This window comes from Erythrolamprus reginae, chromosome 8, assembly GCF_031021105.1.
Source record: "Erythrolamprus reginae isolate rEryReg1 chromosome 8, rEryReg1.hap1, whole genome shotgun sequence".
Classification (NCBI taxonomy): Eukaryota; Metazoa; Chordata; class Lepidosauria; order Squamata; family Dipsadidae; genus Erythrolamprus; species Erythrolamprus reginae.
In genome coordinates, this window is record NC_091957.1 from 27,964,385 (window position 1) to 27,985,221 (window position 20,837).

A 20,837-nucleotide genomic window follows, 5' to 3' on the forward strand; every position below is an offset into this window, starting at 1 on the left:
TTTTTGAAAAAAAAAAATCACCTTTGGGACAACCATAACCTGGATCACTGAGAATCTCCACATACAGGTGAAACTCAAAAAAACAGAATATCATGCAAAAGTTCATATATTTCAGTAATGCAACTTAAAAGGTGACACGCAATATATGAGGGAGACTCATTAAATGCAAGGCAAGATAGTGCCAGCCATGATTTGTCATAATTGTGATGATTATGGGCTACAGCTGATGAAAACCCCAAATCCCCCATCTCAGAAAATTAGAATATTACATGCAATCAATAAAACAAGGATTATACAAAGAACAATATTGGGCCTCTGAAAAGTATAAGCATGCATATGTACTCATTACTTGGTTTGGGCCTCTTTTGCAGCAATTACTGCCTCAATGCAGCGTGGCATGGATGCTATCAGTCTGTGTGTTACGGACGACCAGGATGCTTCAATAGTGGCCTTTAGCTCTTCTGCATTACAGTATTCCGTCTCATGTCTCTCATCTTTCTCTTCGCAATGCCCCATAGATTCTCTATGGGGTTCAGATCAGGTGTGTTTGCTGGCCAATCAAACACAGTAAGGTCTGATATTGTTCTATGTACAGTCCTTGTTTTATTAATCGCATGTAATATTCTAATTTTCTGAGATGGTGGATTTGGGGTTTTCATGAGCTGCACCCCATCATCATCACAATTATGACAAATTATGTCTTGAACTATCTTGCCTTGCATGTAACGAGTCTCTCTCAATATTATGTTTCACCTTTTAAGTTGCATTACTGAAATAAATGAACTTTTGCACAATATTCTTATTTTTTGAGTTTCACCTGTAAATCCTTACATTCCCTATCATCTGTATCAAGTTCCTACCAGTAAGTGAGGACACCGCATTGGTAGTAAAATAGGAGCTGTGCGCGCAGCTTCGGGCCTCCACCATGCACGTGCTTTCCCTCACAAGATTTTGCTTCTGCGCAGGGGAAGCGCACGCGCAAAAGATTTTGGTGATTTTTTTCTTCTGCGAATGCACAGGAGCAAAAAAATCGCTGAAATCTCTCACACGTGCGTCCCCTCACAAGAATTTGCTCCTCCCACCATGCTTCTGTTAAAATCCTCCCCATTGTAAGTATTTTTATATTAATTATATTATTTTCCTTTTGCAGTTTCATAAAACGCCCCCGAGGTGCACAAATTACAGCATCCATAGTCCATCTTTGGCTTTTCAGCAAGATTCCCATTTTATTGTGTGGCCAAGATAACCTTTGAAGGCACAATTTCAGAAATATTTCTTACGGTCATTACTTAATGCCCCTTCTACCCAGTGATGGGCTCCTACGGGTACGGTCAGGTACTCAGAACCTGCAGAACCGATAGAAAAAGTTTGAATTTTTTCTTTTGTTCCCTTCTGGGCTCTGGGTGTTTTTCCTATCGCACTAAATGAGGTTGAATGCGTATAATTTTAGAAGAGCTGTGCGTGCGTTTGTAGGTGTTTACATATACATACAGTTTATATAGTAGATAATGTATATTTTTGTGTGCCTGTGTGCAATATGTATGTACACACATGGCATATATGCATAGAATTAAATAGTATATTTTGGATGTTCATTAATAGGGAAATTGTATCTCTTTGAGGCGAGGAGAGGCCAGGCACCCTAACCTAAACCTTTGACGTGAGTGACATCAATTTGGCCACTTTTAAGGCAGTGACATGACCTTTACACCACCCCGGTCATATGATCAAGCCACTTCCACATGGTCACACGGCCGGCAAGCCACACCCACAAAATAAGCCATGCTCACAGTAAAATATTTTTGCTGTCCTTCACTGCTTCTACCACATCAGGCTCAAAAAAAGCAGGCAGTTGGACAGACTTCTTTTTTGTAATAAAACTCTTTTTAATTCAATGCTTAATGTAAAAAAAAAATTCTAGCAAAATCTGTACAACTTGTGCTGAAGAAAAATGTGGGTGTGACTTTTAAATAAATACGTGAGTAGAAAGCTCTTTTCTCTGCCATCAGGATCCGAGGCGACTTTGGAGTTCCTGGAAAAACTTCAAAGCGTTTTGCTTTGCTTTTCTCCTCTTGCTTGGCTTCCCGAAAAATATAAAGCTGGGATGAATCAGGAATGCGCTGAATTTTCTTCATGGACCTTCTGAGGGAGGAGTGTTGTGGCCTGTCAGCTGCCAGACCTTCCAGCAGCCGAATCAAAGGGGGAGGAAGCAGGAAGTCAGGGTCGGCATCAGGGCAACCTGAGAGCTCTGAGGGGGAAGAAAGAATGGAGCTGGCAGAGAGAGAGACAGAGGGGCCAACTGTCAGCCCTCAGATGGAGAGTCCACGGTCCCCAGATCTGGAGGTGGCTGATGAAGAAGAAGAGGAACAGCTGGGTCCTGTGCCTGACACACGGATGCACATAAGGCAGAGGAGAGGAGAGCAGTTGAAATCTATGGGCCGGTCCTTGGGACAGAAGAGCAGAGGTGGGCTACTGCCGGAATGCCTAATTGCACGCAGTCCCGCGGTTCTGGAACGCAAGTGCAGGATCAAGCACAGTTTCACTTCCTGCACCTGTGCAGGTAGCGAAATTGTGCACAGGGACGAACCTGCAGGTGTGTTTCGGTGAGTTTGCTTTCCCGCATGCATGTCCCTGTGCGTGATTTTGCTACTTGTACAGGTGCAGGAAGCATAATTGTGCTCGACTGAGCGCAATTAGGCATTCTTGCAGCAGCCCACCTCTGCGGAAGAGCCACCGCTGCTAACGAAGCCCCACACTAGCTCTGGGGTAGAGATAAATAGATGTGGCAGGCAACTATTCATCTTCCAGCCAGCCGGACTTGTTAGCATGCGTTGAGAGAGAAACTTTTTGCTGGAGCTGCTGGCCCTCCTAATAAAGGAATCATTGATTTAACTTCAGAAGATTTGTTGTGTTTGGCGAGCTGAGTCAGAACAGGGATCCTGTTTCCAAGTCTATTATAGCAACCAACCCCGTGTAAACATTCCACTAATGGTTTTAATGGGCTCTATACTGTCAGGACAGGAAACGTGAGATTCTGACACGCCTTGGCTACCTCCAGCGGAAGGAAAAATGTGGAAGCTGTGTATTCTTCCCACGTGTGTGTGTGTGTAAGATGCAGTATTGGGTTGCTACTGGCACGGATAAGGATGCTGCGCCGGTAGTGAAAGTTGCGCTGCACGTGCAGGTTCAGTTAGCTTGCATGTGCACACATGTTCCCCAGCATGTTTTTGCTTCTGCACATGCGCAAGAAGCAAAATATCATGAGGGGACGTACATGAGTGCGATTTCAGCAATTTTTTTGCATCCGCACATGTGCGGAAGCAAAAAAATTGCAGAAATCTCCTATACGTCTTCCTCACAAAATTTTGCTTCCTTCAGCAAGTGCACAGAAGCAAAAAAATCACCCAAATCTTGCATACGTCTTCCCTTGCAAAACTTGGCTTCAGTCAGCGCATCCGTGGAGCAAAAAAAATTTGCCGAAATCTCACATGGGCATCCCCTCACAAAATTTTGCTTCTTTCCACGGATGTGTGGAAGCAAATCACTGAAATCTTGCACACGCGTCATCTTGCAAAATTTTGCTTCCTTCCGCACCTGTGCAGAAGCAAACAAATCACTGAAATCTTGCACATACATCCGTCGCAAAATTTTGTTTCCCTCAGCGCGTGCGCGGAAGCAAAACATCCGCCGAAATCTCACATCCGTGTGTGTCCCCTCGCAAAATTTTGCTTCCTGTGCATGCGCAGAAGCAAGCACATGCACACACAAGTTAACTGAAGCTGCGCACACAGTGCACCGGTAGCCGCAGTATTAGGAATCTGTTCCTGGTCAGACGGCTCTGACTGGCTGGGGTTGCGGTTGGACAGAGTCCCTCAAGGGATCCTACTAAATCCAGGCAATCTCTCTTGTAACCAAGCGGTGTCCAATCAAATTATCTCTCCTTCCTGAGGAGAATGTGCAGCCCCTGGGGAGGGGGTTGTGGGTGAAATGGGTTGACAAAAATCAGGATCTCCCCCACCCCAATAGCGGGTTCCTACTGCTATGGTCAGTGCCTTCGTACCGGTAGCGAAAATTGAGCTGCGTGTGCAATCCTCCATCTCTGATGTGCGTGCGTGTCCTAGATTTTGCTTCTGTGCATGCGCAAGAAGCAAAATTTTGTGAGGGAAGGCACGCATGAGATTTTGATTATTTTTTGTTCCTTGTGCGCGGAAGCAAAATATCATGTCCCCTCACCAGATTTTGCTTCCTGTGCATGCACAGAAGCAAAATGTCACTCGTACGTGCATGCACACATGCCAGAGATGCAGAACTGCAAACCCAGCTCAATTTTTGCTACCGGTACCATACACAAGATTTCAGTGATTTTTTGCTTTTGCGCATGCGTGGAAGCAAAAAAAAAAATCACCGAAATCTCTCTTGCATGCGTGATCCCTTGCATGACTTTGCTTCCTGCACATGTGCAGAGGCAAAATCTTGCTCGGATGCGCGTACGCCGGAGATGTGAAGCTGCGCGCACGGCGCCCCGGTAGCACCGGGAGCAGCAATCCCATCTGCCTCCTCCCCCCCAGGTTTTTCTTCCTGATGGCAGCTCTAGGGATCGAGGAAGGAGACGGCGATGTAACGAGTCCCCTTGGTAGTGGGGAGGCCCTCGTGGTAATGCGTCAGGCGGCCCGGGTGCAGGAGGGTCCACCCCTTCCGGGGGGCTTGGATGGAGCAGTTGTAACGGATGAAGCGACAGCCCCCGCCCTGCAGGGGAAGAAAAAAGACGAGGAGGCTATTTTGAGCCTCCCAGTCAAGGTTGCAGTGACCTTGAGGTCTGTTTGACAGCTGTTGCCTGCCTGTCAGAGGATTGAGTTGCCACGTTGCAAAAGACACTTGTCAGTTGTCTCAACCAAGCCTCGGCTCCATGCTGGAGTTCTGCAGTAGCCTCTTCTATTATACTCTTTTTCTCCTTCCTTCCTTTGCTCCTTCCCTCCTTGCACCTTGCTGTAATAAACTGTTCTTCTCTCTCTCTTTTTTTTCTTCTTTCCTTCCTCTCTCCCTTCCTTCTCACTTTCTCACCTCCTCCCTCCCTCTTGGCACCTTTTGTGAAACATTTTCTTTCTCTCTTTCCTTCCTTCCTTCTATCCCTCCCTCCCTCTACTTCCTTCCTTCCCTCCCTCCTGGCATCCTCGGTAATAAACATTCCTTCTCTTTCTCTTATTTCTTCTTTCCTTCCTCTCTCCCTTCCTTCTCACTTTCTCTCCTTCTCCCTCTCGCTTGGCATTTTCTGTGACAAACCTTCTTTCTCTCCCTTCCTCCCTTCCCTTTCTTCCTGGCACCTTCTATGACAAACTTCTTCTTTTTCTCTCCTTCCTTCCTTCCTTCCTTCCTTCCTTCCTTCCTTCCTTCCTTCCTTCCTTCCTCTCTCCCTTCTTTCACTTTTCTCATCTCCCTCCCTATCCATATTCGGTTTAATAAGAGTTAGCTTAATTTTCCATAGTGGCTTCTAACACTTAGCCCAAATCAAGTATTCTTTGCTAATATTCTGCGCCCCTCCCTTCCACCTCTCCACAGTTCTGGCCTTCCCCTCTGAGCACAGAGATTAAAGAAACAAAAACCATCAGGTGTTATTTCACCCTCTCCCTCCTACACAGACTCAGCCACTTTGTTCTCCCTTCAAGGCAGCTCAAATGTCTTACACTCACTTCATAATCGATCCCGACGCGATTCAAGGCGATGTTGATGGTGAATGTGGAGGCATCGTGATGTGGCATCAGGGAGGGCTGCTCGTCCGGTTTGTACCGAACAACAAAGGCCAGCTCAAACTGGGTCTGTAAAAAAGGAAAAGGGAAAAAGGGTGAGGTCAAACCATGGTTTGTGAAAACTCCCGCAAGCCACCTTACAAGGATTTATCCAGGTAGCGACTGGATGTGCGTGGCCTCGTATTTTCCTTTCCTTCAGCGTGCCTCAAAAGGCCCCTCAAAATCCTTCATTTTGGTGGGGGAAGGAGACCACCGGTTCAAATTCTCCCGCGAGTTTCCGATCCCAGCACGTATAAACTGAACTCACCTGGGTATGATAGCCGGGGTAGAACTTCTCCGTGATGGGTGCGATGTAATCCAGGAGAAATCTGTACCACTCTCGTTCAAAGTTGATCTGGTTCATGTGGATGTCGATGGTCGGGACATTCTCGTAGCCCCCTAAAATCCTCTGGTCCTTTAAAAACAGTGAGTAAAGTTAGCCAGTAGTTGCTCTAGAAGGCCACAAAAATATTTACTGACCCATCGATCCTGGACACAAACTGTTTCAACTCCTACCCTCAAAATGACGCTATAGATCATTACAGACCAAGACAACTAGACACAAAAACTGGTTTTCCCCCAAACACCATCACTATGCCAAACAAATAATTCCCTCAAAATTGTCAGACTATTCACTAAGTCTGCACTACTATTAACTACTAGTTTTTCTCACCATTCCTATCACCATCTATTCCCACTTATGACTGTATGACTTGTTGCTTGTATCCTTATGATTTTTATTAATATTGATTGTTTCCTCGTTGCTTATTTCACCCCTATGACAACCATTAAGTGTTGTACCTCATGATTCTTGACAAATGTGTCTTTTTCTTTTATGTACACTGAGAGCATATGCACCAAGACAAATTCCTTGTGTGTCCAATCATACTTGGCCAATAAAGAATCCTATTCTGTTCTGTTCTATTCTATTCTCATTTCTATTATATTCTATACTGCTCAAAAAAATAAAGGGAATGCTCAAATAACACATCCTAGATCTGAATGAATAAAATATTATCGTTGAATACTTTGTTGTGTACAAAGTTGAATGTGCTGACAGCATGTGAAATTGATTGTCAATCAGTGGACAGTTTGATTTCACAGAAGTTTGATTTACTTGGAGTTATATTGTGTTATTTAGTATTCCCTTTATTTTTTTGAGCAGTGTATGTTCTATTCTATTTCTGAATTGTTTTCTTCTTTATTCTATTCTATTCTATTCCATTATTCTATTCTATTCCATTATTCTATTCTATTCTATTCTATTCTTCATTCCAATATTCTATTCTATTTCTATTTCTTCTCTTCTCTATTCTATTCTAAAAAAAAACTTTAATGGTTCCATTTGTTTTTAGAGGCTTTGCCTTCAAATTTTCCTTGGCAGGAGACTCGGCTATGGAAGTGACATCCGTTGGAAAGGAAGAATCCAAACCTTCATCAGATGAGCTGCACCTGTCAGGGTCGCCTCACCTTGTTGTTTCCCTTGGACCACTGGCCAAAGTGTTCCATCTCTTCAACCACCTCATCGCAAGCCTTATCGGTAAAGATGGGGAACCAGTAGACATCTGGGCAGGGCTGATGGAAAGGAAGGACAAGGGAGGAAAGTCCAGAGGTGGCTGGGGCTAATTTTGTACCACTCTGCCGCAATTTCTGTTTTATTTTGTTTTGGTTTTGTTTATCTCATTTTATTTGTTTTAATGTTATCACCTCACCTCACTTTTCATTTCATTTTATTTTTATTCACTTCACTTTTCCTTTCATTAATTTTATTTTTAATTTATTTGATTCCATTTTACTTTTTATTGTATTTTAATTTTACTTCACTTTTCATTTTACTTTATTTTTTAAAAAATTTTTTGATCTCGTTTAAATTTTAATTGAATTTTTTACTTCATTTTATTAATTATATATTTAATTTGATTCCTTTTCACTTTTCATTGTACTTTAATTTTACTTTTCATTTTATTTCATTTTATTAATTTCATTTTTAATTTATTTGATCTCATTTCACTTTTCATTGCATTTTTACTTCACTTCTCATTTTATTTCATTTTATTAATTTTATTTTTAATTTATTTGATTCCATTTCACTTTTTATTTTATTTTAATTTTACTTCACTTCTCATTTTATTTTATTAATTTCATTTTTAATTTATTTGATCTCATATAACTGCCATCCCAGTAAACACTTAAGGGCAACTCAAAATCTAAAACATAACATTACGATTAAAATTCTAAAATGACTTTAAAATAATAAAAATATTAAAATATTAATTTTATTTTTAATTTATTTGATCTCATTTCACTTTTCATTGAATTTTTTACTTCACTTTTCATTTTATTTCATTTTATCAATTTTATTTTTAATTTATTTGATTCCATTTCACTTTTCATTGTATTTTAATTTTACTTCACTTTTTATTTTATTTTGTTTTATTTTATTAATTTCATTTTTAATTTATTTGATTCCATTTCATTTTTCATTGTATTTTAATTTTACTTCACTTTTCATTATATTTCGTTTTACTACAGTTCACTTTACATTTATTCTAATTTTATTTATATATACGAGCTATTCAGAATCTAAAACATAACATTAGGATTAAAATTCTAAAAAGATTTTAAACCAATTTTTTAAAAAATTAAAACATCTAGTTCAAGTACAGCTAGTCCTCGACTTGCAACCACCGTTGTTAAGTGAATCACTTTAAGTTGGTTACATGATTTGGGCCTTCCCCACTGGTTTTGCTTAACAGAAGGTCACAAAAGGAGATCACATGAGCCCGGGCCACTGCAACCGTCATAAATGTGATTCAGTTGCCGAGCGTCTGAATTTGGATCACGTGACCATGAAGGATGTTGCAATGATCGTGTGAAAAAACGCTCATTTTTTCCCAGTACCGTTGTAACTTTGATCAGTCACTAAGTGAGCTGGCGCAGGTCGAGGACGAACTTGTACATTACAAAGCGAGGTGCCTGATTATAATGGTACAAAGTACGAACTTAAATGAATAAAACAGCCAATTTTTCAGGAAGGTGAAGAGGGATTCGAGCCCGCTCCTTTTCTCCTTTTTTGCTGGCCTCCCACCACCCAATTCTACCACTATGAAGAAAAATTATTTACCGTTTCTACCAACTTCCCTTTTAAGGCGTTCATGTAGTTTGGGTGAATGTATTTTTCTTTCCAGTCCTGTTTTGTATGAGAGAATAATAATAATAATAATAATAATAATAATAATAATAATAATAACAACAACAACAACAACAACAACAAACAACAACACGACTCCAAAGAAACTGACGAAACAATCGATCACATAGCTGCTGCAAAAAGATCACACAGACTGACTATAAGCATAGACACGATGCTGTGGCACAGATGATCCATTGGAACTTGTGCCAGAACTAGTGGCAAAGAACTGGTGGGATCATAAGCCCGAAAAAGTGGTTGAAAATGAGCAAGCAAAACTATTGTGGGACTTCTGACTTGAGAAGGACCAAATTTTGAAACACCAGACATCATGATTGTGGAGAAAAAGAAAGTATGGATCATCGACATCACAATCCCAGGATACAGCAGAATTGAGGAGGAACAGCTAGAGAAATTTGCAAAATACAAAGATCTGAAAATCAAGCTGCAACGACTCTGGCATAAACCAGTGAAAGTGGTCCCAAAGGTCCTTGGCACACTGGCCGCAGTGCCAAAGGACCTCAGCGGACATTTGAAAACCATCAGAATTGACAAAATCTCCATTTGTCAATTGCAAATGGCCACTTTACTGGGATCGGCACACATAATTTGCCGCTACATCACACAGTCCTAGGTGCTTGGGAAGTGCCCAACTGGTGATGAAATATGAAAACCAGCATAATGATCTCATTTGCTGTGTTGTATTACTACTACTATTACTACTACTACTACTACTACTACTACTACTACTACTACTAATAATAATAATAATAATAATAATAATAATAATAATAATAATAATACATGGCATCGGACCAGATTACTTACGGGACCGCCTTCTGCCACACAAATCCAAGCGGCCGATAAGGTCCCACAGAGTTGGCCTTCTCCAGATCCTGTTGACCAGACAATGTTGTCTGGCGGGTCCCAGGGGAAGAGCTTTCTCTGTGGCAGCCCCGGCTCTCTGGAATCAGCTCCCCCCGCAGATTCGCACTGGCCCCACCCTCCTCATCTTTCGTAAGACCCTTAAGACCCATCTATGTCGCCAGGCATGAGGCAGCTCGATTACGCCCCCTTCTTCTCTGACCATTAAATGTGATTTGGATGTGATTGAGTAGACTGACTGTTTTTATCATAATGGGGATTTTAGCTTACTGTTTTAATTATTGGATTTGTATTCATATTGTTTTGTATTATATGTTGTGAGCCGCCCCGGGTCCTCAGAGAGGGGCGGCATACAAGTCTAAATAATAATAACAACAACAACAACAATAATAATAATAATAATAATAATAATAATAATAATATTTTTTTAAAAAATGGGTAGGATCAGTAGCGGGTAGGATCAGTAGCGGGTTCCTACTGGTACGGATGGGGACGCTGCGCCAGTAGTAAAACTGGAGCTGCGTGCGCAGCTTCAGGTCTCTGCTGTGCACGCAAATGCGTCTCAGTGAGTTTTCTTCTGTGCATGTGCAGGAAGCAAAATCTCATGAGGGAACATGCGCCCGCATGAGATTTCGGCAATTTTTTTCTTCTGCGCATGCGGGAAAGCAAACTAAATTGCAGAAATCTCTCTCACGTGAAAGATTTATACAATCTGAAGAGAAATCAGCATCCAAGTTTAGAGAGTGGGATAAAAAACTTAATTATTGGGTTGAAGAAGATAAGAGACCAAGAATAAGGAAAAAGTGGTTAATAGCGAATGAAAAAGAGGGCGGATGGGGAATTCCTTGTTTGGAGTTGTATAGGGAAGCATTTCAAATTGAAAGATTAATGGAGCTGCAAATATTCGAAAATAAATGGGTGAAACTGGAAAAACAGACAAACGGGATGAAGAATAGAGAATTAATTTTTATAAAGTGGAATAGGAGCGACTTAGATAAATTAATAGGTCCCATGAAAGGGACTATGGAAATTTAGAAAAAATGGCAGGGGAAAATAGGATTATATAAATCAAAACTGTCATCGCTTTATGTAATAAATAGAGATAATGAAACAAATTTAAATAGGGTTATAGGAGAGTTGAAGGGAAGAGGGATAACTAAGATAGAACAGTTATATGAGAAGGATGGGAGGCCAAGTAGAAATCGTATAGAATGGTGGTTGGGTAAGGGAAGATGGCTACAAAAATGCAATATGTAAATATCTGAATGAAAGGGAGAATAAAGAAGCACTATTTAGGGAGGAGATAGAGTTAGAGAAAATAATAAGAGAAAAAAGAGAGGGTACAAAGGCGCAAGCAAGTAATTTATATAAGATGTTAGTGCAGCCAGACGGGGATGTGATCCAAGGATTGACTAAATGGTGGCAAAGTGAGATACAAGTAGAGGTGCAAGAGATGAAAAATATAGTGGAGAATATAAGGAAAACTAAGAATACAAGAGTTAAGGAAATGAGAAGGAAAATATTACATAAGTGGTATTACACACCCATTCAACTCGCATACTTTCAGCAGAATGTTAAGGGTATTTGTTGGCATGGGTGCCAAGATAAAGGAGTGTTTATGCACATGCTCTGGGAATGCCCAGTAGTGCAGAATTTTTGGCAAAAAGTGCAAGAGGATATTAATAGGATATTAAATATAAGATGGATAATTACTAAGGAAATGGCAGTATTAGTCAAAAGTAATGAGATGGGAGAATTCAGAGAAATAAGCTGAAGTGAGCTGCTCCGAGTCCTCAGAGAGGGGCGGCATACAAATAAATAAATAAATAAATAAATAAATAAATTAATTAATTAATTAATAAGACAGGCAGTGATAGAAAGCGTTCAGGCGGTAATACTGTTGGGTTGGAAGGATGTGACAAAATGGACAATGCAAAATTGGTATATGGTGGACCACATTCAATTTGAGACTATGGATAAAAGGATGAATTTGATTAATGAAACTGATTTGCGACAACTGATGGGGCGATGGGACAAGGTAAGACGATATATGGTGAGTAGAATCCGAGACCAAGCTATAAGAAACAAGTTGGAACCACTGTATAATATGTAAATAAATATTTCGCTCTTGGGTTAAAATGGTTTATACGAGAAACACCCCCGATTTGGTGGTGGGATATGAATGTTTGTCTGGTGGTGGGCACAATCACTGAGCACTTGTTATATGTTGCGTGTGTGTTTTTATATTATAAAATCAATAAAAATATTTTTTTAAAAAAAGAAATATCTCGTGCGCATACGCAGAAGCAAAATCTCACTGGGATGCGCGCGCATGCCAGAGACCTGAAGGTATGTGTGCAGCGCACCTGTAGCAGGGGTACAGGCAACCCCCGCCTGGGTAGCCTGCTTGATTTATCAGGTTGCCTTGATGCTGACCCTGCCTCCCACGCCGCTTTCTCCAGCAGCTGAGAAGCCACACCTGTTTTGAGAGGCAGCGTCACCCAACCTTTACAATTCCTGGTCTCTCAACCCTCTGACCCCTCTTTCTGCGTGAGACCTTGTTCTCAAATTCTCTCCCCTTTTTTTTTAATCCTTTCAAACTGGCCCCTACTTCTCCCCACACCTGTCTCCTTCTCAGATTCCAGGGAAATGAAGCCTGCTCACCTCTGGGTTGCTGAAGATTTGCCAGAGGTCGTTATGCAGGTGGCTCGTCTGGTAATTCTCTAAGGATAGGATGTGCCCGAACGGCTGCTGGTTGGTCAAAAACATGAACACCCCCTGCAGGAAACAAATAAGACAAAAGCCTTCCTTTGCATGGATCTACCCCAGTGTTTCCCAAACTTGCCAACTTAATTTGGACTTCAACTCCCAGTTGAAGTCCAGATCTCTTCAAGTTGCCAAGGTTGGGAAACACTGATCTACCCCAAAACTAGCATTACAACTCAAATATGGGAATCTTTCCCCTCCATAACTATTATTAGATAGATTGACAGAGTTGGAAGGGACCTTGGAGATCATCTAGTCCAACCCCACCCTGTATATTTTTGTGTGCCTGTGTGTAATATGTTTGTACCCATATGTCCTATATACATAGAATTAAATAGTATATTTTGGATGTTCAGTAATAGTAAATAGATAGGAAAATTGTATCTCTTTGAGGACTATCATTAAGTGTTGGACAGTGGTATTTTATAATGCATTCTATTCTCTATTCTATTCTATTCCTATTTCTATTCTATTCTCTCTTATTCTATTCCATTCCTTTCGGTTCTGTTTCACTCTTCTATATTCTGTTCTATATTCCATTCCATTCCATATTCTATTCTACTCTACTCTACTCTATTCTATATTCCATTCCATTCCATTTTTAATTCTATTCTATTCTATATTTAATTCTATATTCCATTCCATTCTATATTCTATTCTATTCACATGGTGAATGGTTGTAACTATGATTACAACCTATTTATTTGTTGTTTACAGGTACACTGTGAGCTCCTGCACTTCCTTGTGTGTCCAATCACAATCAAGAATGCAATTCAATTTCTATAAAGGCAGAGTGCTTCTTTCTTCCCAGCACCAACCTGCTCACGAATGTTATGGCACAGAGCCATATCGGCGTCTTGTTTGCCACTGTGGAAGAAGTCCAGCTGGGCCAGCTGCGACCTGAGGACACTGCCCTTGATCAGGTAGACACTAGAAATGTATGGGACGTTCCAGAGGCCACTGAGAGAAAGAGAGAGAGAGAGAGCCAATCAGTCCTAAAATGAACTGGGCCAGAAAACAAAAGGGCGAAGGAAAATGAAAAAAGAACAGTTTTCTGCTTTTTTCATCACAGAGGTTTACTTTCAACAGGGCATGATTAAAACTCTGCACAATATTTAATTTATTTGAATACCATGCCGGCCAATCCCAAAGGGACTCAGAGCGGCTGTGCAACCTGATGCACAAGGCTTAGCACAGTGCTTCCCTTTTAAAAAATTTTTTATATACATACACCAACATAACAATGATGAACAAAACAAAACAAAAAATATAAAACATAAATTTGAGATGTTTACATTCCTTGCTCATTCAGAATTTCGATTGGAGAGTTATCCATTTTTACCTTATTTTTGTTAACGTAATGCTTTGCATTTTTACATGTCTGCATTTTTATCTTTGAATTTTATTTATTAATTTCTTGGATTATCTTTCTATGTAATTTCTTATCTTTTATCCTTTCTTTCCTCTAGCCAATTACGGCTCCGAGTCTACGGAGAGGGGCGGCATACAAATCTAATTAATAATAATAATAATAATAATAATAATAATAATAATAATAATATGGAAATTCTCCCATATCTCATAGCATTCTGAGTCTTCTTTCCCTTCTAGCTTCTTTGACAGGCTATCCATCTCTGCACAATCCATCACCTTTTTAATTACCATCCCTTTTTCTGAAAGTCTATCGGATTTCCACTGTTGAGCATATATTATCCTTGCCGCTGTTAGAATATGAATAATCAAACATTGTACTTCTTTTTTGAATTTTTTATTAAAAATAAGAAATTATTAAAAATAAGAAATGTGATTTTTTTTCCCCTCCACTTCTTCTTTTGTAATTTCTTTTATTCATTCCCCCACCTTGTTCCAATAGTTTTTGACCTCTGGACAGGTCCACCAATGATGGTAAAAATAGTGGGATGCGCTCTCCCTTGGGGGACAAGGAGCAATGCCAGTGGTGGGGCGTGTGACCACCATGCATCGTCCCTCTCGATCTATTCCTCCAGAAGGGGATGTTTTCCCAGTTACATGCTGCTCTAAGCCCGGAAGAGAAGGCGGCCAGGTGGGATGGGGTGGCTGTGTGGATTCTTGTTGTTCTCAGCGGGCGCCATGGTAGCCATGAACGGCGTGGCAAACCTGTTACTGGATGAGGAGGAGCACCCTCTGTAGCTGGGCAAAAGCTTTGAACAGCACCCTAAAGCCTCTTTCTACACCATTCGCTGTGGGTGCCCAGCAGAGGCGGCGCTTATGGGCCAGGCCAGCGACCCCAAAACATTGTCTTGTTTAATCTGGCTTGGCCCCGTGTCAAAAGGGGGCCTTAACCTAACCAAAAACAGGCTCCACCAAGTTCAGTGTGACTTACTCCCAGGTAAGTGGGTAGAGCAGCCTTCCACAGCCAATAGTTTGCTTGCAGCTTCGAATAAGTCAAATAATAAATATTAATACTAAAATTCCATTTGGGGGCCAGATTGGAGAGTTGGGGGCGCACGAAATGTTTAATTCTTCCTAGGGGGGGACGTAGCAGAAAATAATTGAGAAGTACTGGCTTAGCATCGTTGTAAGCTGATGATGCTTCAGTGTCCGAGTCAAAGCATATTGGAACTGAATATGAAAAAACCCACCTTTGGGACCCCCTCAACCGTTTTCAGCCAGTAGGTTCACAGCCCTCAAACCTCGGGAGTTTTAAGGAGAATTTTAGAAGTCTTTCTCCCAAGTCTGTCACTCTACTCACATCCTCCGCCTCTGGACAATGTCCCTGTAATCCTCTGAGCGGGCATAATAGCCGTCGGGACTCAAGGCCCCCCAGAAGTTTGACCACAGCTTCCCGATGCGGCTCACGAGAGGGGCAATCATAAACCTGGCAGAGAGAGAAAGAGGGAGGAAAAGAGGGAGGAAAAGAAAAAGGAAGGAAGGAAAGGAAGGAAGGAAGGAAGGAAGGAAGAGCAAGAGAGAGGGAGAGAGAAAGAGAAAAAAGGAAGGAAGGTCAAGAAAAGAGGGAGGGGAGAAGAGAAGAAAGGGAAAGAGAAAGAGGGAGAGAGAGAGAGAGAAATAAATGAAGAGAGAAGGAGAAAAAGAGAGAAAGAAAGGGAGAGAAAGAAAGGGAGAAAGGGGGGAGGGGGATAGAGAAAGGAAGGAAGGAAGAGGGAAGAGAGAAAGAAAAAGAAAGGAAGGAGGGAAGGGAGAAAGAGAAAGAAAGGGAGATAGAAAGACGGAGAGAGATAGAAAGAAAGAGAAGGTATGTTCATTTTTTGATTATATAAACTATTTGTCCACTCCATCTTTTTTAAAAAAAAAAACAGAGAGCCAAGATAATTCATACTTCCTCTGCAGGTAGTCCTCGACTTACAACCACAATTGAATGCAAAATTCTATTTTTCCGAACTTCTGGTTTGTTTGTTTGCCCATTTTTCACACTCTGTGGGTTCAGGGAACCTTCCCTGAAGCCTCGGGAGGGTGAAACAGCCTTCCCCAAGGCCAAAAACCAGCTGGCTAGTACGTACATGCCTTGTGGAGCTAACATAGGGCAACGCCTCGCATGCCCTCCGATATGGCTCACCGTCACTGATCTGGAGCAAGGAACATCTGGGCCTTCCCTTTCCCCTGCCAATCCCAGGAAGGCCACCTATAGCGCAGCCCCCACAACTCACTTATTCTGCTCCATCAGGATCCGCAGGGTATCTGGGTTCTTGAGCGCCACCTCAGCATCCAGGCTGAAGTAATATTCGCATGCGGGGTTCTGCTTGCAGAGATTCCTAGAAGGGCAGGAAGCAAAGGAGAAGAACCGCATTTGGGCAGGCGGGGTTTGCTGCTACTGGTTGGCTAGTGCATACAACTTTGGGTCTCTGGCGTGCGCACATGAGAGATTTTGGAGATTTTTTGCTTCTGCACATGCGCAGGAAGCAAAATCTCACCAGGGGATGTGCGCACGAGATGTTGCCGGGGGGGGGTTGGGCATGCGCAGAAGCAAAAAATCAACAAAACCCCACGCTTGCACACATCCCCTTAGAAGATTTTCCTTCTTGTGCATGCACAGACGTGCACGTGTGCATACCAGAGACCCGATTACTACCGGTGCGACGCCTCATCCATCGCGGTAAGAACCTGACACTGCATTTGGGGAACCCTTCCACATTGCTTACATGCTCAGGTTGCGAGCATTGGCGCTCTCCAGGTTATCCTCCGGCCCCATCACCTTCAGGGAGCGATATTCCTGGCCGTGCTCGTCCACGAAGGAGCTCACCTGGGACAGGTGATGTTCCTCCTGCATGCGACAGAGAAGCACATTCTCACAATGTTGTCCTTTTTTCCCCTCCACAGTTTTCATATATACATCTATGTATATACCTTAAAACATATCAATAACATACATAGTTAAACATTTTTATTCAGTAGATCATGAATCAATATCCTACTTTTGCACTTATTTTATGTTGTTATTTGCCAGTCTGTTTTTCCGCTTTTCTTTACACTCCCCTCCCTCTGTCTCCATCTCTTCCCTCTATCTTCTTTCTCCTTCTCTCCCTCTTCCTACATCCCTCCACTCCTTCTCTCCTCCCTTTCCACTTCCTCTTTCTCCCTCTTTACCTTTCCCTGAGTATTTAACAGACTGATAACATATTTCTGTCCATCTTTCAAATATCAGTGTCTCTTCTAAAATCATTGTTTTTTATATCATTTCAAAGGAGAATTTTCTCCATTTCCGCAAGGCATTAAAGACACTCCTCTTTGATTAGTCAGATTGAAACATCCTTGTCCTGGGGATCAGCAAGAGGGGAGGACATTGGAGAGGTTAGGAATGGTTTTAACAAGGTTTGTGGTTTTATTAGATGTGTTCTAGTTAAATGTGTATATTGCCTACTGTCTGTCTTTGTTAGTTGTATGTGACTTGCTGTTATGCCCTTTGTTGAAAGGGCATTATAAATAAACATTGATGATGATGATTATTGTTATTGTTATTATTACTCTTTATTCTAGGTATATGCTGTTATTCTAATGCTGCCTCCTCAAAAATCTACCTTTGTCACCCGTGTCTACCACCATTTATTCTCCATTTTCTTCTCTTTTAATTGTTCTAGAAACATAGAAACATAGAAGATTGACAGCAAAAAAAGACCTGGTCCATCTAGTCTGCCCTTATATTATTTCCTGTATTTTATTTTAGGATAGGTATATGTTTATCCCAGGCATGTTTAAATTCAGTTACTGTACTATGGATTTACCAACCATGTCTGCTGGAAGTTTGTTCTAAGCATCTACTACTCTTTCAGTGAAATAATATTTTCTCACGTGGCTTCTGATCTTTCCCCCAACTAATCTCAGATTGTGCCCCCTTGTTCCTGGGTTCACTTTCCTACTAAAAACACTTCCCTCCTGAACCTTATTTAACCCTTTAACATATTTAAATGTTTCAATTATGTCCCCACTTTCCCTTCTCTCCTCCAGACTAGACAGATTGAGTACATGAAGTCTTTCCTGATACATTTTATGCTTTAAGACATTCCACCATTTTTGTAGCCCGTCTTTGGACCTGTTCAATTTTGTCAATATCTTTTTGTAGGTGAGTTCTCCAGAACTGAACACAGTATTCCAAATGGGGTTTCATCAGTTCAAATTTGGTTTCTGTGTATATTCGTTTTCTATCCAGTCATAAAATTTCAACCATGCATTATGATATTCCGTATCTCCCTTATCTTTCATTTTCATTGTCAGTCTATTCATCTCTGCACAGTCCAAGATCTTCTTTATTACTTCTCCTTCAGAAGGAATTTGGGCTGATTTCCTTTTTTGTGTAAATGCAATTCTAGCTGCTGTAACCACACACACAATTAGATATGTTATCTTCCTTGTTAAATTTTCTCTGGTACCATACCCAACAGGAATATCTCTAGTTTTAATTCTACACATTGTTTCACTGTTTTTCCTATCCATGTTTGAATCCGAATCCAATATTCTTTAACCTCTGCACATTGAGTAAATTGACTGTTTAGTGTGATGGGATTTTAGATTATAGTTTTAATTATTAGATTTGTATACGTATTGTTTTTTGTACTGTATTTTGTGAGCCGCCCCGGGTCTTCAGAGAGGGGAGGCATACAAGTCTAATAAATAATAATAATAATAATAATAATAATAATAATAGTAGTAGTAGTAGTAGTAGTAGTAGTAGTAGTAGTAGTGATGATGATGATGATGATAATGCCCACCACATATGATGAAAAGAGCCTGGTATATCTTCTGACATTTCCAACCTTTCATAGATTTATCTTTAAACGTTTTAGCTATCCTTTCTGGTGACATTCTTGAGATTGTCCTTGGGAGCTATGAATCGAGAGGCCAAGCTGCTGGGAGGAGGGAGTGAATGTGTGTGTGGGGGGGTTGCAACTTCTCAGCCAGATAATTCTACTTACGTGATTGTGGATGAACAAGTGGATTTTCTTTTTCGGATAGCGGAGAAGCTGGAGCCTCTCAAAGAATTGGTCAAGGAAAGGGGTGGGCTGCTCGATGAAGATGCCAATCACAGTCAGAGGAAGTGAGTCTTCCTGCAAAAGGGGTGGAGGCACGGAAAAAGATGATCAGGATCAAGAGTTCACAAGAGCTGCCTCTGGATTTGATTCTATTTGGTGAGTCGGCTTATGGCAAGGGTGTCAAATTTGGATTTCTTCAAGGGCCGGATCAACATTGTAGTTCTCTGTAGACCAGACCAAGCTGATCCCTGTTTTGGCCAGCAGAGTGCTGGAGGCCGTCCAGATCAAAAACGAGGCATAGGACGCTGTACCAGATTACGCGATCTGGTGCGCTGACCCGGTAGGGAAATTCGGAAGGCGCACGCAGCTGCGCTCCCTGATGTGCGCAGGTGTGCCCCCATGCTACATGCGCAGCAAGGTAAGTCTTGTGTGAGAAAGGTTTCAGCAATTTTTGCTGATTTTTTGCTTCTGTGCATGCGTGGAAACAAAAATATCGGCGAAAATCGCCAAAATCTCCCTTGCGCACAGGTTATCACACAAGATTTTGTTTGCTGTGCATGTGCAGAAGCTGAATCTCATGCCGACACGCGCCCATGCACCCGCTGGACATGCCTGCGCCCGCGATGGCCTTGGAGGGCCAAAGAGGAGCAAACCATCAGGGTATAGGGAGGGCACTCCACCCATTTTGGCTACCAGGTGCACCACAAGCCAGCCCTTTTGCTATTTCCCAGCCAGCCCCGTGGACCAGATGTAAGTTTGACAGACACCCCTGCTTTATAGCCCTCTCGCACTTCCCAGCCCTCTCTAAGCGATTTATAGAGTCAGCCTTTTGCCTCCAACAATCTGGGTCCTCATTTTACCGACTTGGGAAGGATGGAAGGCTGAGTCCACTTTGAGCCAGTCAGGATCGAACTCCTGGCAGTGAGCAGAGTCATCCTTCAATATTGGATTCAGTACAGTAACCACTGCACCCCCATGGCTTTTTTTTAAAAAAAGTTATTTATAATACAATTAAAAATGAATCAAACCTCCCCCACCCCAAAAGACACGGACACAATGTGATATTCCAGTTTACACATTTTCATCGAGTTACTTCTCTTCCTAACTATAAAATATAAATATAAAACTTTGTCTCTGTATAAATATATCTCCACTTTATGTACCGTACTAGTTCCATTTTCCTTCTCTAATAATCCTAACATTCCACTTAGATTTCCACCTATAATATAATTTGTCCCAGAGTTTGAAATACTTTTATTTTTTAGTTCCATTGTGAGTCTGTCCATTTCTGCACAAGACAATATTTTATGTAGTATCTCTTCTTCTGTGGGGGTTTCTTTGTTTTTTGATTTTTTGCGAAAGCCAATCTTGCTGCAGTCAAAACCACCATGGCTCTTACAGCAATAGGACTTATATACCACTTCACAGTGATTTACAGCCCTCTCTAAGTGGTTTTTATAGAATCAGCCTCTTGACCCCAACAATCTGGGTCTTCATTTTAGTCACCAAGGGAGGACAGAAGGCTGAGTCAACATGCAGCCGATCAGGATTGAACTGCTGGCAGTGAGCAGAGTTAGCCTGCAATATTGCATTGTAACCATTGAACCATTATGGTTCCTTCTAATTTTTCTAATTTTTTTGTAAAAAAAGGGCAGTCAATTTGTAAGAGGAGTTACATTTTTTTAATCCACCCTGCCTGGGAGTTCCCACTTCCTGACTGCATCATCTCATTCCAGGCCATGCAAAAAC

At 41.5% G+C, this 20,837-nt stretch overlaps 1 protein-coding gene across 2 annotated transcripts in view; it reads right to left on the bottom strand.

The window, feature by feature from the left end:
* Positions 1-1,862: 1,862 nt before the first annotated feature.
* The window catches only part of PLOD1 (procollagen-lysine,2-oxoglutarate 5-dioxygenase 1), a 47,129-nt gene continuing 28,154 nt past the window's right edge, over positions 1,863-20,837 (bottom strand). Inside the window, exons 10-20 of one of the 2 annotated variants that reach the window (XM_070759406.1) lie at positions 19,032-19,163; positions 16,764-16,885; positions 16,272-16,376; positions 15,356-15,481; positions 13,443-13,584; positions 12,523-12,636; positions 8,908-8,973; positions 7,254-7,358; positions 6,052-6,198; positions 5,688-5,813; positions 1,863-2,248 (exon numbers count right to left, since the gene is read on the bottom strand). In XM_070759406.1, the coding sequence (XP_070615507.1) occupies positions 2,195-2,248; positions 5,688-5,813; positions 6,052-6,198; positions 7,254-7,358; positions 8,908-8,973; positions 12,523-12,636; positions 13,443-13,584; positions 15,356-15,481; positions 16,272-16,376; positions 16,764-16,885; positions 19,032-19,163 (1,239 nt within the window). In that variant the 3' untranslated portion in view covers positions 1,863-2,194. Of the gene's footprint in view, positions 4,747-5,687; positions 5,814-6,051; positions 6,199-7,253; positions 7,359-8,907; positions 8,974-12,522; positions 12,637-13,442; positions 13,585-15,355; positions 15,482-16,271; positions 16,377-16,763; positions 16,886-19,031; positions 19,164-20,837 lie in introns of both variants that reach the window. The other variant, XM_070759405.1, reaches the window with a different exon arrangement.